This window comes from Euleptes europaea, chromosome 5, assembly GCF_029931775.1.
Source record: "Euleptes europaea isolate rEulEur1 chromosome 5, rEulEur1.hap1, whole genome shotgun sequence".
Lineage (NCBI taxonomy): Eukaryota > Metazoa > Chordata > Lepidosauria > Squamata > Sphaerodactylidae > Euleptes > Euleptes europaea.
In genome coordinates this window covers 108912665-108933903 of record NC_079316.1, presented here as the reverse complement: position 1 = coordinate 108933903, position 21239 = coordinate 108912665, and the positions used below count along the sequence as shown (strand labels likewise).

At 43.7% G+C, this 21239-nt stretch overlaps 1 protein-coding gene across 1 annotated transcript in view; it reads left to right on the top strand.

Annotated features, from left to right (window-relative positions):
- Positions 1–21239, top strand: part of RET (ret proto-oncogene) — a 174916-nt gene that overhangs the window by 79990 nt on the left and 73687 nt on the right. The window contains exons 4-6 of the mRNA XM_056850532.1: positions 15615–15863; positions 17949–18278; positions 19249–19490. Coding sequence (XP_056706510.1) covers positions 15615–15863; positions 17949–18278; positions 19249–19490 — 821 coding nt within the window. The remainder of the gene's footprint in view (positions 1–15614; positions 15864–17948; positions 18279–19248; positions 19491–21239) is intronic.

Below are 21239 nucleotides of genomic sequence, written 5' to 3'. Positions count from 1 at the left end.
GGCTGACCCTGCTTAGCTTCTGAGATCTGACGAGATCAGGCTAGCCTGGTCTCTCTCTACCCCATGCTTAATTTTTATAAACCTCTATCATGTCCTCCCTTAGTTTTCTCTCTACAAAACTGAAAAAGTCACAGTCTCTTCTGCCTTTTCCTTATAGGAAAGGTTCTCTAACCAGTTTGGGAGTGCGTTCGTTCATGTGTAATGTAGACACATCTGTTTCTCCTCATTGTTGGGCTCACAAGCTGGTGGTGGTTGGAGATTTTACAATGTAGCAAATGTGAGCTGTGGGTTTCCTGATGAGGGATGCTTCATATTTTGACAAGGTGCATTTGACAGTTGAACCTCCTGGGTTCGAAGGTATTGATCAGATGCAAGCCGACCACCCAGCGTGTTCCAGTTTGTGCCAAACTGACATGAACACCTGCCAAACAGATTTATACTAGTTTTTTGCAAAACTGCGCATGTGCAAAGACATTGCCGATTCGAACTGATCGGCGTCCATTAGCGTCACTCAGGGCAACTTGCATGAACATGAGAGGGTAGGATTTCATTGAAACACAGCGTTTATAAGAATTTTAAGTGATCTAATTATCTGTTGAAACATCTGTCTGTTGAACAGAGTAGCTATGCAGCGAGGATGGGGGTAGCGGAACTCGATTCGGCTGGGGGAGAAGGCGCGATATGTCAAACGCTGGTTGCTCTGTCCCCTCATGGTTAGGAAGGATTACGGTGAAGCAACCCATCATACTCCAACGAACCAAATGACAAATTCTCAAACTGCTTATCAAAAAACAAGGTCTCTATGTTCACAACCAGCGAACAGTGTGCAAACCAAAGTGGCGCATGCTCTAATGTCTCCGGTGCTGATCGGCTAGTGTCACCAAGGTGCCTGTGCCTTCCCAACCCGGGAGGAGTTCTGAGATTTTTCTTACATGTCATTTGCTGGTCAAATGACTGTAAATAATTTAACTAACTAACTTTCTTACATGTTATCTCTTGGAATAAAAAATGATACATGTGTACGTTTTTTAAAAGGGAAGGCACCCTATCAACAACCCCCCCTTCAAATTGTGTGCCCGCCTTTCTTTTACGTGCCACATATGTTTGTCCATTTATATATGCATCATTTTTTCCAATTACAATACTGGTAAGGGGCCCAACGTTTGACTTGATAGAATTGTAGCCAGCTACCTTGAACCTCCCTTTATGGAGAAAAATGGGATATGCAGTTTCTTTTCAGACATTCATTTGTATGAAAATGTTTTATTTTTTACCATTTTATTTGTTTACTTCATTTATACCTTTGCCTTTCCCCCCTGTGGGCTCCTACAGCAGCTTACACTGTTCTCCTCTTCTCCATTTTATCCTCACTACAACCCTGTGAGGTAGGCTGGGCTGAGAGTGTGCGACTGGCTCAAGGTCACCCAGCAGGCTTCCTTTGTAGAGTGGGGGTTTGATCCTCATAATATCAGTCTGCTGTTGAAGTGTATGAAAGGGTTCCTAGAAAGAAAAAGATTAATATTCACAAATACGGATAATAAATATGAATGTGAACATGAATATAAGCACAATAATAATAATAATAATAATAATAATAATAATAATATTCACAAATATGAATACATTTACAAGAAAATATTTACAGATTTTCTGTTATATTTAAGCACCCATCTCTGGTGACAAGTTGAATGAAAAGATTTACTTACATATTTTCAGTGCAATAGCAACACTTCTCCATGATGCCAAAGCTGTGGGGGCTCAAAATGCATAAGTTTAAGAAATAATGTTTGAAAGAAGAACAAAAGGGAATAAGCTGTCTCCACGAAAGTACTTCTTTCCCCCCTGTGATGTGTTGGCAGTCTGTGAGTATCAAGAAGGATGCATTCTTGCCCATTTTTACAAACTGCGGCGTAGTCGATACGGTTTCATTTCCTGCACTGACTGAACCGCGATCTCACAGCTCCCTTGAATGTCTGAAAACAGAATAGCAGCTCTTCCCAGTGAAAGCACTTTTAACCTGTGGGGAAGGCTAGCCATTTTTGTTTCTGTTTTCTCTGGCAGTTTTTCAGTCAGCAACAAAGAGACGTTCTCTGTTTTTTTGTATTTATTCATTTGTTTCTTTTCATTCATTTATACCCCACCATTTTTCGTAAAGCAGCTCATGTTGCTCTCCTCTCCTCCATTTTTTCCTCACAGCAGTCCTGTAATGTGGGTTATGCCAAGAGTATGACTTAAGGTCGCCCGGCAAGCTGCCATGGCAGAGGGGCAAACTTAGGGTTGCCAGGTGCACGCTGGTGGCGGGCAAACCCCCAGTAATTTGCCCCTCTGCCTGCCGACCACCTGAGGGTCGGTGGGCAAACATGCCCGCGCTCGCATGGATGCGCTCGCGCGGCACTTCTGGTTTGTGGGCATAGCGGGGTTTTGAAGGCTCCAGGCTCCCGGTCCCTGCTAGAAGCCCATTCGGGCTTGTAGTGGGGAAAGAAGCCTGCAGTGTTCCTTCCCAGCTCTGCTGTGTTCGCGCACTCCAAGTGTGCACACAGCGGGGCTGAAGGCTGCAGGCTCCGGGTCCCTGCTACAAGCCCGATTGGGCTTGTGACAGGGAAAGGAAGCCTGCAGCGTTCCTCCCTATCCCTGCTGTGCACGCGCACAGCAAGGCTAGGAAACCAGAAATGGAGTTGGGAGCGCGCAGGACTCCCTCCCTCCAGCCCAGCCCAACAGAACCTCCTGCTGAAGGTAAGTAGGGAACTGGCAACCCTAGCCAAACTAGATGATACCGCATCTCTAAGTCGGCTGCAGGATTGTGGTCCCATTTTAGTGCCTGGGACTTTTTAACTTTTAAAATCTATGCGGGGGGCCTGATCCTGCTGGGGACTGCTGCATGGGGGAAGAGGGGTTCTCGTCTTCCCCTCTGCATGCCATTTTCAAGACCTAAAATGTGGCGGCTTTTTAATATATATATATATATATATATATATATATATATATATATATATATATATATATATATATATATATATATATATATATATATATCCCAGCAGCAGTTGCAAAGTAGTTTTCCAGAGTTTGACCTGCTTATTATGCTTCAGAGCTGTTAGTTTCACCATTCTAATGACCCCTTCCAAACCTTCTTAACCAATTTATGTTGCTACGATTATATTGATCTTTATGTGGGCAGCATGTTGGGTGTAGTGGTTAAGAGCATGGTGTAGTGGTCAAAGGCGATGGACTCCAGTCTGGAGAACCAGGTTCGATTCCCCACTCTTCCACATGAAGCCTGCTGGGTGACCTTGGGCTAGTCAGTTCTCTCTGAACACTCTCAGCCCCACCTACCTCACAAGGTAACTCTGGCTGCTTGTTACATCTGAATACTGGAATTCTGGCTTAGTACTGGCTTGTTTAGTAGTACAGACACCATGACATGGCATTGTGGCTTGCTATTCCTGTGGCAGTTGTCTCTTACTGGCAGCAGATAGCCTGGGATTTCCAAGCAGTTAGTTCCAATCCTCCAGGAAGCCTGAGCCACGGCCCCTTCCACCGCACTAACTGCGGTTAGTTCAACCAATCCTCATTTAACTACAGCAAACTGGATGCAGCCAGAATGTTCTGAACCTTTTGCTGTGCACTTTATTTATTCATTTGAACTGGAATCTGGCTGCCTGGATTATCTTTGCCATCTGTCACATATTTATAAATATTAATACAGAATCTTGACATTCTGATAGTTCTTGATTTGCTTCCAATACGTTAGAGCACTTTGCAGTAGAAAAATGTCATTAACTGAGCAATTACAGTTACAATATGGTGGAAAACAGCCTGGTAAGCATCTGCAAATAATCAGAGAGAGGGAGAGCAGAGATATCCTATTCAGAAGGAATATTATTTACGTACATTATGTTGTTTTATTTATTTAGAGTTAATGTGCTGCTTCTTAACAATGTTCTTAATATGTATGTAGATTTCATTAATCTAGAAACCTTTGTAATTCGAGACTGAAGTGATGTTTTGAAAGAAAAGGCTTGGGTTTTTTTGAAAATCTGGAGTAAAACCACTTAGAATCATAGAGTGGGAAAGGACCACCAGGGTCATCTAGTCCAAACCCCTGCCCATTGCAGGAAATTCACAACTGCCTCCCCCCACGCCCCCAGTGACCCCTACTCCATGTTCACATAATCAGCATTGAACACCGGATGCTCTTTCATGGGGAAACGTGGTAAACAAGCCTGAACTTTGCCCAGTCGGCTTCTGTAGCATGGTACAAACAAGATGGATGCCAGGAGACCCCTTTTTGTCTCTGGCTATACAGCAGGATTCCATCCTTACACACTGGTTTCAGTCCTGCACACTTTGTAGAGTGTACCAGGGTAGCCTAGGGCTGCCAGCATACCACAACATGTAAATATATTGGGATGGATCCAACCAATCTTATCAGTGGCTCTTTCTCTAACTTGTGGGTCTTGTTTCGATGGAAGACACCTTTTTGCAGGACGGCTCCTCAAATTGGAGGAAGGCTTCAAACTTGAGCTAAAAAGAAAGGTGGTGCCTAGTTTATGAATATTCGACGTAGCCTTTTTTTCCCGTTCAGGGGGAGCCATTAGTAGAGACAGATTTCTTCACTGTGCAGGCGTTGACTTGTATCTTTACTGGTAGTCGTTCTCCTTTGGTCTAGGGAGATGCCTTCATAACACGCCTTTCCATGTGTTTTTCCCATATTGGATTAAGAAACACCCTTTATAATAATATTATCAAAACCCTTTATAATAATAATCAGAATGATTATGTTATTATTATATTATAATAATAACCAGAATTATCAAAACCCTTTATAATGATAATCCCCCTTCTCTATTTCCTCAGTTGTAGAACGTTCAAGACCTTTCAACACAGAACTGCATTTGAATACAATTTAATTATAACCCCATCCTCCATGGTATTAACTACCCCTCCTAACTTGGTGTCATCTGCAACTAGTCATGATGCATACCTATTCTCTCCAGTCTCAGAGAAGCATACCTATGATATTAGGTGCTGTGGAACACAGGCAGGATATTGCTGCTGCAGTTGTCTTGCTTTTGGGCTTCCTAGAGGCACCTGGTTGGCCACTGAGTGAACAGGCTTCTGGACTTGATGGACCTTGGTCTGATCCCACAGGGCTTTTCTGATGTTCTGATGTTCTTACCTTCTGGAGGCTGTGCTTCATCACACAGTGAATCCCTCTGGCAATCAGTTCCTTGCATTCTGCTCAGCAGCTTGCAATCGGCACAAAGCACCTAGTTCCAGAGGAACATGCTCAGCAACGGAGCACCACCTCTGCAGTGGAGGACATTCAGGAAGGGCTTGAACCCAGCCTAGAAGAATTTGTTCAAGGTGGGCAGCCGTCCATTGAAAGCTCTGTGGCATGTTGGTTTGTTACAAAAATCAGTACACTGGACACAATCCAGAAGAAACTAACCTTCCATTGAGAACTTTCGTGTGTACAAATGTGTGCTGGATTATAGATCCAGCATACGTACACGTGTAGCAGCTGTAAGAGCCCAGGCGAGCTTGATCTCAGAAGCTAATCAGAGCCAGTGTGGTGTAGTGCTTAAGAGATGTGGGACTCTAACCTGGAGAACTGGGTTTGATTCCCGCTCCTCCACATGAGTGGTAGACTCTAATGTGGAGAACCAGGTTTGATTCCCTGCTCCTCCACATGAATGGCAGACTCTAATCTAGTGGACCAGGTTTGTTTCCTCACTCATACCTACACATGAAGCCTGCTGGGTGACCTTGGGCTAGTCACAGTTCTCGCCAAAAGCTCTCAGCCCCACCTACTTAATTGTGGATTTGCCCTGACTTGGATGGCCCAGACTAGCCCGCTCTCTTTGGATCTGGGAAGCTAGGCTGGGTCAGCCCTGGCAAATACATGGATGGGAGACCACCAAGGAAGACCGGAGGTGCTGTGCAGAGGAAGCCAGTGGCAAACCGCCTCTGTTTGTCTCTTGCCTTGGAGGGGTCGCCATGAGTCAGCTCTAACTTGTAGGCACTTGCCACCGCCAGTAGACCTTTAAGTGAGATAGTCCATAGTCGTGTGCTTGGGTGTGATCAACAGATTCAGCCAGTCATGCCACACGGATCCATGCTTCTACAGTTTCCAGGCTGGACTGTTGCAAAGGGCCCTATGTGGGTCTGTCCTTGAAGACAGTATGGAAATACCAATTGGTATGGAATAAAGATGCACTTCTTCTGATTGGACCCCCTAGATTTAATCATACCATCCCTAATTTAAAACTGCCTCAGTGGTTACCTATGTTTCCAGGCTCAGTTCAACATGCTGGTTCTTACCTATAAAGCCCTTTACAACTTCAGACCAACTTCAGTCTTTTTTCCTAAATGGCTTGTAAAAAGCAGTGTAAATTTGACCCAGATGTGAAGTGATGCCATAAAATGCCCAATAAAACCTGATGATTTTGATCTGTGTCTCCCCCATTGCAAGTTCTTCTTCCCTTCAATATGACTCTTGTATTCAACCGTTAAATCTCATCCACTTATTCCTGACCTGTTGAACTTTACTTGATCACGTATTGATGGTACCACTATAGTAGACGCTGCATCCTTCTCTTCTTAAAAGGGTTCACAGTGGGTAGCCGTGTTAGTCTGTCTGCAGTAGTAGAAAAGGGCAAGAGTCCAGTAGCACCTTAAAGACTAACAAAAATATTTTCTGGTAGGGTATGAGCTTTCGTGAGCCACAGCTCACTTCTTCAGATTAGGTATTTAGGTTCAGGTTAGGTATTTAGGATACAACCTCCACATGTGTGTATGTAAAGTACTGTCAAGTCGCAGGTGACTTTCGGTAACCCTTTATTGGGCTTTCAAGGCAAGAGACGAACAGAGCTGGTTTGCCACCTGTGTAGCACCCCTGGACTTTCTCCCATCCAAAAACTACCCAGGGCTGACCCTGCTTCATTCCAAGATGTGACAAGGCCGGGGTAGTCTGCGCCATCCAGGTCAGGGCAGAGACAAACAGGTGGTTTGCCATTGCCTGCCTCTGTGGTCTCCCATCCAGGCATTAACCAGGGCTGACCCTGCTTAGCTTCCACAATCTGGCAATGATCGGGCCATACAGATCAGGGCTGCCTCCACATACCCATAGGCATACCAGCCTGTTATGAGCCAGTGTGGTATAGTGGTCAAGAGTGGTGGTTTGGAGCGGTGGACTCTGATCTGGAGAACTGGGTTTGATTCCCCATTCCTCCACTTGAGTGGCGGACACTGATCTGATGAACTGGATTTGTTTCCCCACTCCTACACATGAAGCCAGCTGGGTGGCCTTGGGCTAGTCACAGTTCTCTCAGAGCTCTCTCAGCCCCACCTACCTCACAGGGTGTCTGTTGTGGGGAGGGGAAGGTTGAATCTTCCTTAAGTGGTAGAGAAAGTCAGCATATAAAAACCAACTCCTCCCCCTCCCCCGGTGTCCGTGCCGCTTTATGACGCCGCAGGGTGGCCCGGATGCCCGCACAGGGTCACGCCGGCTCCTATGGCTCTTCAGCCCCTCTTTTTGGGATTGCATTGATAGAGAGTGTGCAATACAGCTCAAAAGCAATACAATACCTACAGCGTATGAAATCACAAAGAATGGCAACAGGATAAAAAAACAGGTCCCTCGAGGGCTCTTTTAAAACTCCTGTTTTGCAGCCACTCCCAATAACAGAATGGGAGGGACTACCTGGACTGCCAGTAGAAGCCGTTTCCAGAGTATTACAGCAAAAACAGAAAATCACTGTAGAATGGACCAGTGTGACAGGCCACTTCCTTCAAAGGAGCTTCCAGAAGAGATTACTAGGAGGAATAATGATATTGGGGATGGGGAAGGGAGGACATAGAGCTAGAGATGGTATATTACTTTTATTTTCCAGCAGTTTTCCTCTGAGGAAATGCACCTATCACTTACTTTGGAACTGTTGAAGGAAGGTTCTTGTGTGATCATAAGAACATCAGAAAAGCCCTGCTGGATCAGACAAAGCCCCATCCAGTCCAGCAGTCTGTTCACACAGTGGCCAAACAGGTGCCTCTCAAACAAGAAGCCCTCAAACAAGACGACTGCAGCAGCATTATCCTACCTGTGTTCCACAACACCTAAAATAATAGGCATGCTCCTCTGAGACCGGAGAGAATAGGTGTGCATCATGACTAGTATCCATTTTGACTAGTAGCCATTGATAGCCCTGTCCTCCATAAGAACATGAGAAAAGCCCTGCTGGATCAGACCCAGGCCCATCAAGTCCAGCAGTCTGTTCACACAGTGGCCAACCAGGTGCCTCTGGGAAACCCACAAACAAGATGACTGCAGCAGCACCATCCTGCTTGTATTTCACAGCACCTCATATAACAGGCATGCTCCTCTGATACTGGTGTGATAATGTATGTGCAAAACCCTACGTGCTTTATTACTTAGGGCCCCTGTTGATAGAATTGCTTCTCTTTTTCAAGTGATGCTTAGTATTTGTCCCTGAGAAGTTAAGTTGAAATAGATGAGCCGTAGGGTTGCCAATCTCCAGGTGGGGCCTGGGGCTCTCCCAGAATTACAACTGGTCTCCAGACTACAGGGAAGAGTTCCCGTGGAGAAAATGGCTGCTTTGGAGGATGGACTCTACGGCATTATTCTGTGCTGAAGTCCCTCCTCTCCCCACACATCATACACCCCAGGCTCCACTCTCAAATCTGCAGGAATTTCCCAACCTAGAGTTGGGATACCCTAACTAGCCATGTACCTTTTCTAACAATTATCGCGTGAATGAGATAGGTTAAAGAATGGAAAGAAGATGAAGGATAGACATGCATAATGAAAACGAAGCCCCAGAGTAGTCGGGGAGGGGTTGATTGACATGGAAAAAACGTGCATCAAAGGCCAGAGCCTTTGGGAGGAAACGTTCGTGCACCAGCCACAAACATGACATATGAACACTTTCCTTAATTATACAAGTTGAATTACTTCGATACTGGCAACATACTAAGGAATAAAGTATTAATACATTTCACATCTATTGTTTGTAGGCCCACAGATTTTGCCGTTCCTTTTCTGCACAACCTGTCAAAAGCGCAAGTGCAATTGACTTTGTGCAGATTTCCTTCTGAGGCTGTCAACAACTTATGCCTGTCTGCTTTATGATTTTATACGAGGATGGTAAAACAGCAGTTAGTTAAATATTTGCAGTCGGACCAAACTGTCAATCATCATTAATAAAAGTATCCATTTTAAGACCTGTCCCTGTTCCCTTCTCCTGGCCTAATTGATTGCTGAAATCTGATGCTTCGCCGCAAATAGCGCATTATTAATAGCAAGCATCCATGTTTGTCTGGTTACATCATTATCTCTCTATCTTAACAAGGGCTCGGCTTGACAATTGAAATAGATAGGTATATAATTATATTAATAACATGGCCTGTTTTCAGTCAGATGCGGTAACTTGCTGGGGACGAGAAATGGAATTTCCCCCCTCACAGCGGGGCCCAGTTTGCCACGTATAAATAAAATGCTACCATCTGAAAGTACCGCAAAGGTAGAATAAGGAATTTTGAGGTTATGCTATTTGAAGTCTATAGTACTTAGTGAAGAGAAACCTTTGACTAAGTCTGCCACCTTTTACAGTTAAAGAGCCAAATGACGTCGAAGTTCAAGGCCAACGAAGAGCCAGAAAAGTCCGTTTATATAACCGAATCTGTAGAACTTAACATTATTGAGAATTGATTCTGGATTGGTGAGATATACATCGTTTAAAGCTACTGTGATCTGGAGTGACTGTTGATCTTAATGTCACCTCAGCCGCTGAGGTGGACTGAGGGAAGCGAACTATCCATTCTATAATATGGGGTAAGCTTGCCAACCTCCAGATGGTGGCTGGAGATCTTTAAGAAAAGATGGGCCACCATATTAAACAAATGTAGCTTGAACCTGATATTGTTAATAATTGAAAAGTCTATGACTGAGTATGCAAGAATTAATAATCAGGCAGAGGATTCGGAGAAGGAATTACAACAAGCAGTAGAGGAGGAAACATTAAACAAACGCATGCAGGATCTAGAAGAGGAATTGCAGCAATTTGTGAAGGGCATAAATGAATTCAAACAGAAAATTTAGCAGAGATACAAATGATTATACTCAAGGGTATGTGTATGGTTGGATGCTACCTGGTAAGGGAATGAGAGGTAACCGCAAGAGAGTTACTTGGCAAAATAGGCGCTCCCCGTTATCAACTGTTTGGGAATCTTCGGATGATAGATCCGTTACCTCTGGGGAGGAAACTGGGCAGTGCCCCTTGGCTCAGAGGCGTAATCGGCAGAAACCTCGGCGTTATCAGCCTGAGGATTTTTGGGACCCCCCAGTCGGGGAAGGACAAAAATTTAGTTATGAACCTATCATCCAGAGCTTTAACGCAGGATGAACAGAAAGTGTTGGGAGTTGGGTCTAAATTTTGTTCCAAGACCCAAATATAATGCCTTTCAAACACGGGTGGACATTTTAAAGCTCATATGTCAATTGAAACTTAGAGCTTATTTTGGACAAATACAAGTGGTTAAAGAAATGTTCAAACCCAAATCTACTTTTGCCCCTGACACAGAGCATCCAGCCATATCTACTTTTGAGAAAACAGTTTTGCGTGAAATAAGTAAAGTTGAGGCAGTTTCAGTAAAACAAAAATATTTCAATTTTCCTAGGAATTTGCAAAAGGCGGGTAAAAATTTACAAAAGGACCCCACAATTATAATCAAACCAGCTGATAAGGGCGGAGCAACTGTTATTCTGGATAGGGACACTTATGTACAAGAAGTTCATAAACAATTGAACAATGCTAATTTTTATAGGTTCTGTCCACAAGATCCCTCACATAAATTTTTGAAAATAATCAAAACAGTGCAAGGGCTAAAAGGAACTGCACCCTTAAGAAGAATTATCTAACAGCAGCAGCACAGATCGAAACTTGGCTCACCTGGAGAGGCTACCCAGCTGGGATAATCAAACAAGCCAGAAAGAAATGTGATGGCAAACCTAGGAAATTAATGTTAACAGCTAAACAGAATAAGGAACAGCCTGTTGAAAGATTATGTTGGGGAATTGATTACACACCCTTGCCCTTCAAAATTAGGTCTCTTATAACTAAATTTTGGGCAGTTATATCAGAGGTTTCAGGGTGTATGCAGAAACCCTTGGTAGCACTAAGGAAAACAAGATCACTTGGAGATAGCTTGGTTAACTCAATTATAACCAAGGGATCAGATGTGAAAATGACAAATAGGTCTTTACCACAAGGTTTCTTGAAATGTAGAAAATTTAAAATATGCACAAATACGCTTGAGGGGCATGAAATTGAGATACCTGGATATGGCAAACATTATATTACTAATTTTACAATTGTAACTCTGCTTATGTAATTTATTATGTATTATGTGAATGTTCAAAGGGATATACTGGGCAAATGACACGCCCGGTTAAATTAAGGATCATGGAACACCTGTCTCGCGTTAGAAGGAAGGAACTGTCGGCTCCTTTAACAAAACATTTTGGACAATAAATTAGGTTTTGTATTTTGGATTCAGTAGATAGGTGTTCTACACAAGTTTCTGCTAAAAAGGCATTATCCAGAATGGAATCAAAATATATTTTTAAATATAACACTCTTGAGCCAGTGGGATTAAACAGTGCACTGGGCTTGTCAGCTTTGCTTTAAGTATTGAAAGGATCTGTCCCCCTTTTTGAAAAAGTTAAAAAGTTAAATGCATTAAGATGAATAAAAAGTATAGGGACCTCATGTTAGGTCCGGCACTTTTCAGTTGTGACCGGCAGGGAAAGGCTGTTACCTCAAATTCAGTAAGTATGGTAAAGGTAAAAGGAATTAATCTATGATGTTTGTATTTGATTATAAATGTTTTCATTATTATTTTTTAGATTGATGCCTTGATAAAAATTATTGAAACTTTACCCAATCCCGGGAAATAAAGTTGGCATGGCAAGTAATGCTCATAGAAAAATTGGCAATTACACCAGATCTGGAAAAATTGCAAGGGCATACTATGCCTATGTATTCAGATGTGTAAATCTGTATGTATGTGTATGAGATGAGCCATATGACTGTAAGTTTGTATGAAGTATATACAACATCCAGTAAAAGCAAACAAGGTTTAGTTGTAAATTTTGTTCATTATTTCGGTATTTTTCCATATGTAACACAGCAATAACTGTATACTGATTAGCACTGGTAACCTCCAGATGGTGGCTGGAGATCTCCCGCTATTACAACTGATCTCCAGGTCACAGAGCTCAGGTCATCTGGGGGAAAGGCTGCTTTGGAGTTTGGACTCTATGGCATTATACCCCATTGAAGTCCCTCCCCTCCCCAAACCCCACCCTCCTCAGGCTCCACCCCCAAATTCTCCAGGCATTTCCCAACCTGGAGCCGGCAACCCTATTGCCAACTCTGGGTTGGGAGATTCCTGGAGACCGAGCAGGATGGGGTTTGGGAATGGGAGGGACCTCAATGGAGTATAATGCCATAGAGTTCACCCTCCAAAGCAGCCATTTTCTGCTGGGCTACTGATCTCTCTCATCTGGACATCAGTTTTAATTCAGGGAAATCTCCAGGCTCCATCTGGAGGTGTCAATATAAATAGAGCAAAAAATTTGAGCTGTGATAGTCTATGGCAAAAAATAAATACAGCTCCTATGGCTAATATTTAACAACAATATATAGTCAAACACAGCTTTTTAAATATTCATTTGAATTTTGTATTTCTTTCTTTGATTATATTTCTTTCTTTGATTGTATACAAAAAAACATACGTATGAACAGAAACTTATACAAAATAGGAAAACACAATAGTAATGCGACTTTAATTCAATATACAGTCATAACTTACAGAAATCCAAAAAAATCATACGCTGCATTTAACCCGTTAGGGGTTACCATATTGGGAATGGGAGGGACCTCCATGGGGTATAATTGCCATAGAGCCCCCCCCACCCTCCAAGGCAGCCGTTTTCTCCAGGGGAACTGATCTCTCTCATTTGGACATCAGTTTTAATTCAGGGAAATCTCCAGGCTCCATCTGGAGGTGGGCAACCCAAAATATGGTGTGATAATATTGGCCTATTAATTGGACAATATGTTTGAAGCACTTTGAATACTGAGGGCACTACAGAAATGCTTGGGTCATTATTGAAAAGGGCTTTGCTGGGACAGGAAGGGAGAGGCAATGACTTTTTTTTAAAAAAATACCCCATTTATGAAACGATGGTGTTAAGCAGATGTCATTCTGTGAATTTAAGATTGATTACGGTTGGGGGGGATGATTTAAGGGGTTCAACCAAGCGCTCTGATGAAAAGAACGAGGAGAGTTTGGAAGGGAAAGAATGAGGGATCCCTGCTTAGGTGTTCTGTGAGGAAGATGCATGCGCAGGGGCGGCAAGGGAGAATTGGCAGAGTTGTGCTTATGATATGAACATTTATTTATGTTCTTGCTTAAGTGTGGGTTTTTTTTTTTTTAGAATGACACATTCAGAGAGGATTGACGTCTAATATGTGTCATGCACAACACATTTGGTAAAGGGAAAGAAAAAGAAAATGCTGATAATGGATTCATTATCTCTCAAGGGCGAGAAGGAACAAGCCATTACTCTCCGGAGCTCGTCCTTTTCATTTCCTCTCTTAAGGAAGCTTTCTGGCTCCTCTCTGTCCAATGAGAAATTATTCGTAAACATTCACCTGCTTCATTACTTCATCCCCGATTGTTAGTTTAATGAACAATATGTGTTGAACAAATAGCTGTAAATCGTGACATCAGAATCCATCGTGGTATCTGGTGAGGTCATGATTCATGCTTTAAGAGGATTGTGTCATGTTTCCAAATGGAAACATGTATCTGCTGTCCACAGGATTCCCCCGGACCTTCTTGAGCACTGGGCAGACTCTCCTTGGCTCACTTGTCAAAACAACTGGAGAAATGCTTGTGGTTTTTGTTTCTGTTCCATTCCATTCCTTCACGTTCCTTGCTTAGACTTAAAACAAAGCAAAGATCTGTCCGCAGTACCTGCAGTGATTCAAGAGCCTCCCAATCAGATCTCCGCAGATCTCTCATGCAGGGGGTTTTCTTTTGTGTCAAAATATTTGATTTTTCAAAAGTCTGGATCATGATTGAAACTTCTAGTGAGGCAAGGTCCTTAGGTTTAAGCTTGTTGTTGTCGTTTACCCAGCAGATGAATTTACGAGGCGATACATAAAAAAGAAAGAGCACACATAGAATAAATAGGGGGGGGGGGACAGAAAATAAAGTGGAGGACGGCAAGGATCTGACTTGTTAACTCACCCATTACTTTCCTGTTTGATCCAATCGGAACCCAGTGGATCCCCACTGGACTGTTTGCCAGCTGACTCAGCCCTCAAATCTGGGGAGGGGGGGGGAGGTGAAGAAAGTCCCATTTCTTCCCTCCAGCTGTTATTTAGATGATCAGAGCCCCAAATGGGAAAAGGCAAAATGGGTGCAAAATTAATTGCGTCCAGCAATCCACCATTCCCTCCCGGAAGTCCCTTTGTTGTTGTTTTTCTGAATCCAGTCCCAGAAGTTCGGAAGCTGATCTTGCTCTTGGTGACGTTGGGTGCCCAAAAGGTTGGGAGAAACAAGACCTAAATAAAACAATGAAATATATTTATTATTAAGCGCTTATGGTCTCTTTTGGTTGATAATGAGGTGCGCGCTCTGAATGAATGCCAGCCTGGTCCAGAAAGAGATATTTTAACTACATTCCTTGCATGTGTGCTTATACATTTATAAATCTAGTTAACAGCACTCACTTGGATCACACCGTGGTAATTCATACCTGGGCTGACACAAAATGATTATATTTATGAAATTTTATGTGTGCAAAATATGCTGTATTAGATCACTGAAGAAGGCCTGAGGGCTGAAATGCATATGGCATGGGGTTTTATATTATCGACCTCTGTATCTGTTGCCATATGGGCTTATTTCTAAGATGTGCATAAGCACTTTATAATAAATATATTTCATTGTTTTGTTTATTTGAAATACCAGCTTAGCATGTGCATATTGTCCACCACCACCAATATTTTATTAATCCACTGCTTTTTTTGTTGGTAGTTTTGACAGTTTGGTGCCTGCACCATTTTTAAATTATTTGAGAGAGATTATACCCCCTGCTTAAGTCTTGTTTTGGTCCATGCCAGGTGTGCTTTTGGCTTTCCACTTTAGCTTTGACATTAACTTATTTCCATTGGTAAGAAAAGAGCTGTACAGAAGAAGAAGAAGAGTTGGGTTTTATACCCCAATTTTCTTTACCTTTAAGAAGAAGAGTTGGTTTTTATATGCCGACTTTCTCTACCACTTAATGGAGACTTAAACTGGCTTACAATCACCTTCCCCTCCCCACAACAGACACTCTGTGAGGTGGGTGGGGCTGAGAGATTGTGACTTGTTCCAGTTGGCATCATCTAAACAGTGAGCCGAACAAAAATATCCTCTGTTGAAACACTCCGCGTGTCCTTTCCCAAATGCATTTCCAGATAGGTCTGCCCAGATGTCATGCATCTTGAAATAACTTTAATCAACGTCTGCTCCCTTTCCAGTTGCCTTCGGACTCTACTTTCCCAGGAAAGAGTATCATGAGAACATCTACATCGATCAGCCGGTGGGGACGCCCTTACTGCGCCTCCATTCCCTGAAAGACTCTGAGGAGGAGGAAGTCCACTTTGGAGTCTGCCCCGATCTTGTCATCCAAAGAGATGGAGTTCATAAAAACCTCTGGTTTCAAATCCAAGAGAATACTGGACTTCTCTTCCTCAACAGGAGTCTGGAGAAAGACTTGGATAAAATATGTAAGTCACACCCTTGAAGTCCTTGCTATGGTGGTGGAAACGGCTTATGATATGTGGGTGCAGAGGAGAGCAACGAGGATGTTCAGGAGCCTGGAGACCTAGCCCAGTGAGGAAAGGCTGAGGAAGTTGGGAATGTTCAGTCTGGAGAAGAGGAAGTTGTGGGGGGTATGGTTGCTCTCTTTAAGTATTTGAAGGGCTGCCGCTTAGAGGAGGGCAGGGAACTGTTCCTGTTGACAGCAGAGGACAGGACTCATAATAATGGGTGTAAATTGTGGGGGTAAAGGTACTAGCTGGATATGAAGGAAAAGATTTTTACAGTAAGAGTTGTTCAACAGTGGAATCAGCTACCTAGGGAGGTGGTGAACTCCCCCTGACTGGCAGTCTTTAAGAAGAGGCTAGACAAACAATTTTCAGGGATACTCTAGGCTGATCCTGCATTAAGCAGGGGGTTGGACTAGATGGCCTCTAAGGCACCTTCCAACTCTGTGATTCTATGTTTACCTTACCGCTCAGCTGGTGGGGTTTGCCCAGCTGTAGTTAGATATCAGACTGATGCAGTGTTTTTTCAGTGGCTGCAGGGTAATCACAAGCATCTTCGTTACACTGAAAACGGGTTTAGGACAATTTATAATTAACAATGAGACAACATTCAAGAACACCAGGCAGGTTTGTCTGTCGCAGCCAAAGAACGAAGAGTCGCCACAAGGGCCAGTTTCACATTCTGGCGGGGGCAGGCAAAGAGTGCCAAGGGCCCCTCTTCCGTGTGCCCGCAATCAGCCCCCTGCTCCCTTCCTCCTGGATGCCCCCCCACCTGTCTTCCCATCACCAGCAACCATAGCCACCCTCAGGGTTTGGCTGCAACTTAAAAACATTGGACGATGAATTTTCTGACAAGCTAGACTCTTGCCCGCAAAAGCTGAGGCCACTTTAAATGCGTTAAAAACGTTTGGTGAGAACCGTCTTTTTAATGAGGTGATTTTGTATGGGAGCCTCACCTGGGGATACAGCAGAGACATGACGTCAGCCACTGACTTGTGGCTTAACTTGTGGAGATGCTTCGTTGTGTGGTGGAGCAAAATTGGGGTGCTGCTTATTGAGGTAGAACAGTGAGCAAAGGAAATAGTGACGAGATACGCTTTTGCCTGTGGAATCTTGGCATGCCGGGCATTGTTAAAAGCAAAAGAGATTTGCTAAGAAACCATATAACATGGCAACCTTAACTTCTGGAATAGCTGTGGCACTAATGTTTTAAAGCTACTCATCCTCATGGTGCCATGGAAGTTAATTACTTGTGGGGCTGATGTTTTATTTGGGGGGTAGATGCATAGGTAAGTGTAAGGATGTGACATTGGCCACCAAGATCAAGTTAATTCATGCCATCGTATTCCCTCTTACTATGTATGTGTGTGAAAGCTGGACGTTGAAGAAAGCTGACAGGAAGAAAGTAGATTCCTTTGAAATATGGTGTTGGAGGAAAGTGTTACGAAGACTGTGGACTGCCAGAAAAACAAACAGTGGGTTATAGAACAAATGAAGCCTGAACTGACCCTAGAAGCTAAAATTACTAAACTGATCGTATTTTGGGCACATTATGAGAAGACAAGAGTCACTGAAAAAGACAGTCATGCTAGGAAAAGTTGAGGGCACCCAGAAAGAGATGGATTGACTCTATCAAGGAAGCCACGGCCCTCACTTTGCAAGACCTGAGCAAGGCTGTCAAAGATAGGACATTTTGGAGGACTTTGATTCATAGGGTCGCCATGAATCGGAAGCGACTTGATGGCACTTAACACACACACACACACACACAGAGATGTATAAATAGATTAGAATTTTTAAAAATGCATTTAAAAATATTTCTATTGTTTTCTGTGAACACAAGAAAAAGTTTAAACAAGACCGCAAGAAAATAACAACCCCTGCACCTATTTAGAACTGCAGGTAGGAAGGCAATAGTGTCAGGATCATGGATCTTGAGAAAATGCGAGTTTCAGTAATGGGTTCATACCAGTCAATAACGGGGGAAATGCTAAAATTAGAAGTCATCCTACCTTCTTTTGTCTTTTTTTTCCCCCTGTTCAGTAGTCGGAGGAAGCTGGGCAGCAGCATCGAAGCTGGTATTCTTGGTTTTCCTGTCATCTCAGCCTTTCCAAGGGAAAGAATGTCAGAGTGCACCTCAATATAATTTCTATGCCAGATTGCCACACCTGGCCTATGCCAGGGTGACACTCTCCGTCCTCAATGCCACCATGCCCGCTTGCCGTTCCACAGCCCTGAGCCAGCTGTGTTTTGTGGATGCGGACCTCTCTTTCCAAATCAAGGAGAACAAACCGGCAGGGACCTTCCACCAGCTCCAGCTGCCTTCTCAACAGCAGCCGTGTCAGAACGTCAGCATTTCATACAAGGTGATAGCAGGTAAAGCAAAAATGTTGGCACTCCCCAAATGCAGACAAAGAGGGGTGGGTAACAAAATTGGTTCATTTTTGTTTCAATTTGTGAATATTCACTTCTTCTACTGCTACTGCTACTACTATTACTACTACTACTACTTTTTTTCTTCTTGTTTTCTTCTGTTTTCTGTCATCATCTTCTGTTTTCTTCTTTGGTTTTCTTCTTCATCTGTTTTCTTCTTCTGTCGTCTTCTTGTTTTCTATTTTCTGTCTTCTTCTTCTGTTTTCTTTCTTTTTTGACAACCTTATTCTACTTATTCCTTTTCCCTGTTTTGAATTTTGAGTTTTGCTGTGATTTGTACTGGTCTACGACAATTTTGCTTTGATTTGTACTGGTCTACGACAATATTAATAAATATTAATAAAGATGATAATGCTCGGGATACCATACAGATATGAGCATCAGGAATATGTTCTAATAAAAGGTCTCACATATACCAGTTGAGTTTTCTCATCAAATTTCATTTTTGTTTCCACTGATCTCAATGGGAAGCACATTTCTGTCTGAGAACTGCAAAACCAAGGAGGAGGAAGAGGAAGAAGAGTTGGTTTTTATATGCCAACTTTCTCTACCACTTAAGGAAGAATCAAACTGGCTTACAATCACCTTTCCTTCTCCTCCCCATAACAGACTCCCTGTGAGGTAGGTGAGACTGAGAGAGTGTAACTAGCCCAAGGTTACCCAGCAGGCTTCATGCGTAGGTATGGGGAAGGTGTCTGTTGTGGGGAGGGGAAGGGAAGGAGATTGTAAGCCAGCTTGAGACTCCTTAAAGGTAGAGAAAATCGGGGTATAAAAACCAACTCTTCTTCTACTTGGCGGCGAAACAAAAAAAATGCACAATTGCCGGTCTCCCCTCCCCCTCCCAATGAAAATATAAGCAGCTCCTGTTAGTGATCCATGAGAAACAGATGTGTTTTATGCTCTTCTCTTTCAGACGAATCTCTGCCATTTCATTATGATGAAAACACCATGAGCATCAGGGTGACGCAGTCCCTGGACCGGGAGAAGCGGGAGAAGTATGAGCTGCTAGCCAAGTGCACAGTGAGAGTGGGTTCCACAGAGACTTTCCAAGAGGTGCCCTTGCTTGTAACTGTGCTGGACGAAGACGACATGCCCCCTTTCCTTATCAATGGCACTAACACAGCTGAGGCAGTTGTGGAGTTCAGCAGGAAAGAGGTATTTGCTTTTCTTTCCCGCACAGTGAAAGAAAGTGCCACGCGCCTGGCCCCTGACCTGGGTGGCCCAGGCTAGCCTGATCTTGTCAGATCTTTGGAGCTAAGCAGGGTTGAGCCCTGGCAAGTATTTGGATGGGAGACCTCCAAGGAAGTTCAGGGCCTCTATGCAGAGGCAGGCAACAGCAAACCAACTCTGAATGTCTTTTGCCCTGACCTGGATCGTCCAGACTAGCCTGATCTCTTCAGATTTCAGAAGCAAATCAGGGTTGGCCATGGTTAATACTTGGATGGGAGACCACCAAGAAAAAGAAGAAGAGTTGGTTTTTATATGCTGACTTTCTCTACCACTTAAGAAAGAGTCAAGAGGGCTTACAATCACCTTCCCTTCCAAGGAATTCCAGGGTCACTATGCAGAGGCAGCCAATAGCAAACCAACTCTGAATGTCTTTTGCCCTGACCTGGATGGCCCAGGCTAGCCTGATCTCGTCAGATCTCAGAAGCTAAGCAGGATCGGCCCTGGTTAGCACTTGGATGGGAGACCACCAAGGAAATCCAGGGTTGCTATGCAGAGGCAGGCAATGCCAAACTACCTCTGTTAGTCTCTTGCCTTGAAAACCCTACTGGGTTGCCGTTAAGTCAGCTGCAACTTGACAGCACTTTGTGTGTGTGTGTAAAGTGCCGTCAAGTCGCAGCCGACTTATGGTGACCACTTTTGGGGTTTTCATGGCAAGAGACCAACAGAGGTGGTTTGCCAGTGCCTTCCTCTGCACAGCAACCCTGGTCTTCCTTGGTGGTCTCCCATCCAAATTCTAACCAGGGCCGACCCTGCTTAGCTTCTGAGATCTGACGAGATCAGGCTAGCCTGGGCCATCCAGGTCAGGGCTTTACATGCACACAATGCCCCCTGGGTGGTGATTTGAAATCCTGTCGAGCATAGATGTCTTGTAGGCTTTGGTGGCCTCTTCCCACAATGTTTTGCATTCTCCTTTTTATGTTTGGAAATGCTTTTGTGCAATCATGTGGAAATGTGATTCTGGGATTCATGTATTTATTTAAAATATGCACTGCCTCCTTTCTTCCTCATGGCGCTCAATGTGGCTTACAACACAGATAAAATGCTTAAAATAAAATACATGAGAACCTAATTTTAAAATCACAATTCAGGACAGCTAGTAAACTTCACCCAATGCAGTCCTAAATGAAACCGTCTTCAACTGCCTCCTTAAGATCAAGAGGGAGGGGGCCAGCCACACCTCCCTTGGGAGATTGTTCTGTAATCATGGGGCTGCCACTGAAAAGGCCCTTTCTCATGTACCCTCCAAACAAGTCTCTTTGATTGATGGGACAGTCAGGAGGGCCTCTCCCTGTGATCTTAATTAATGGTCCACATACAGGCGGAGGACTTGATACAAATCCACAGTTGCACTCAAGGATCGAAGGGAAAGGGTTCCTTGTGTAGGAAGGAACTATTTCAGTGTTGGGCCAGCAATGTACAATGTTTTGCTGGGAGATGACTTTCACAGGTTATTATTTACAAAGAATCATAGATTCATAGAGTTGGAAGGGACGAGAGGAGCATGCCTATTATATTATGGTCTGTGGAACACAGGCAGGATAATGCTGCTGCAGTCGCCTTGCTTGGGGGCTTCCTAGAGGCCCCTGGTGGGCCACTGTGTGAACAGACTGCTGGACTTGGTGGGCCTGGGTCTGATCCAGCAGGGCCTTTCTCGTGTTCTTATGTGGTGTGTGT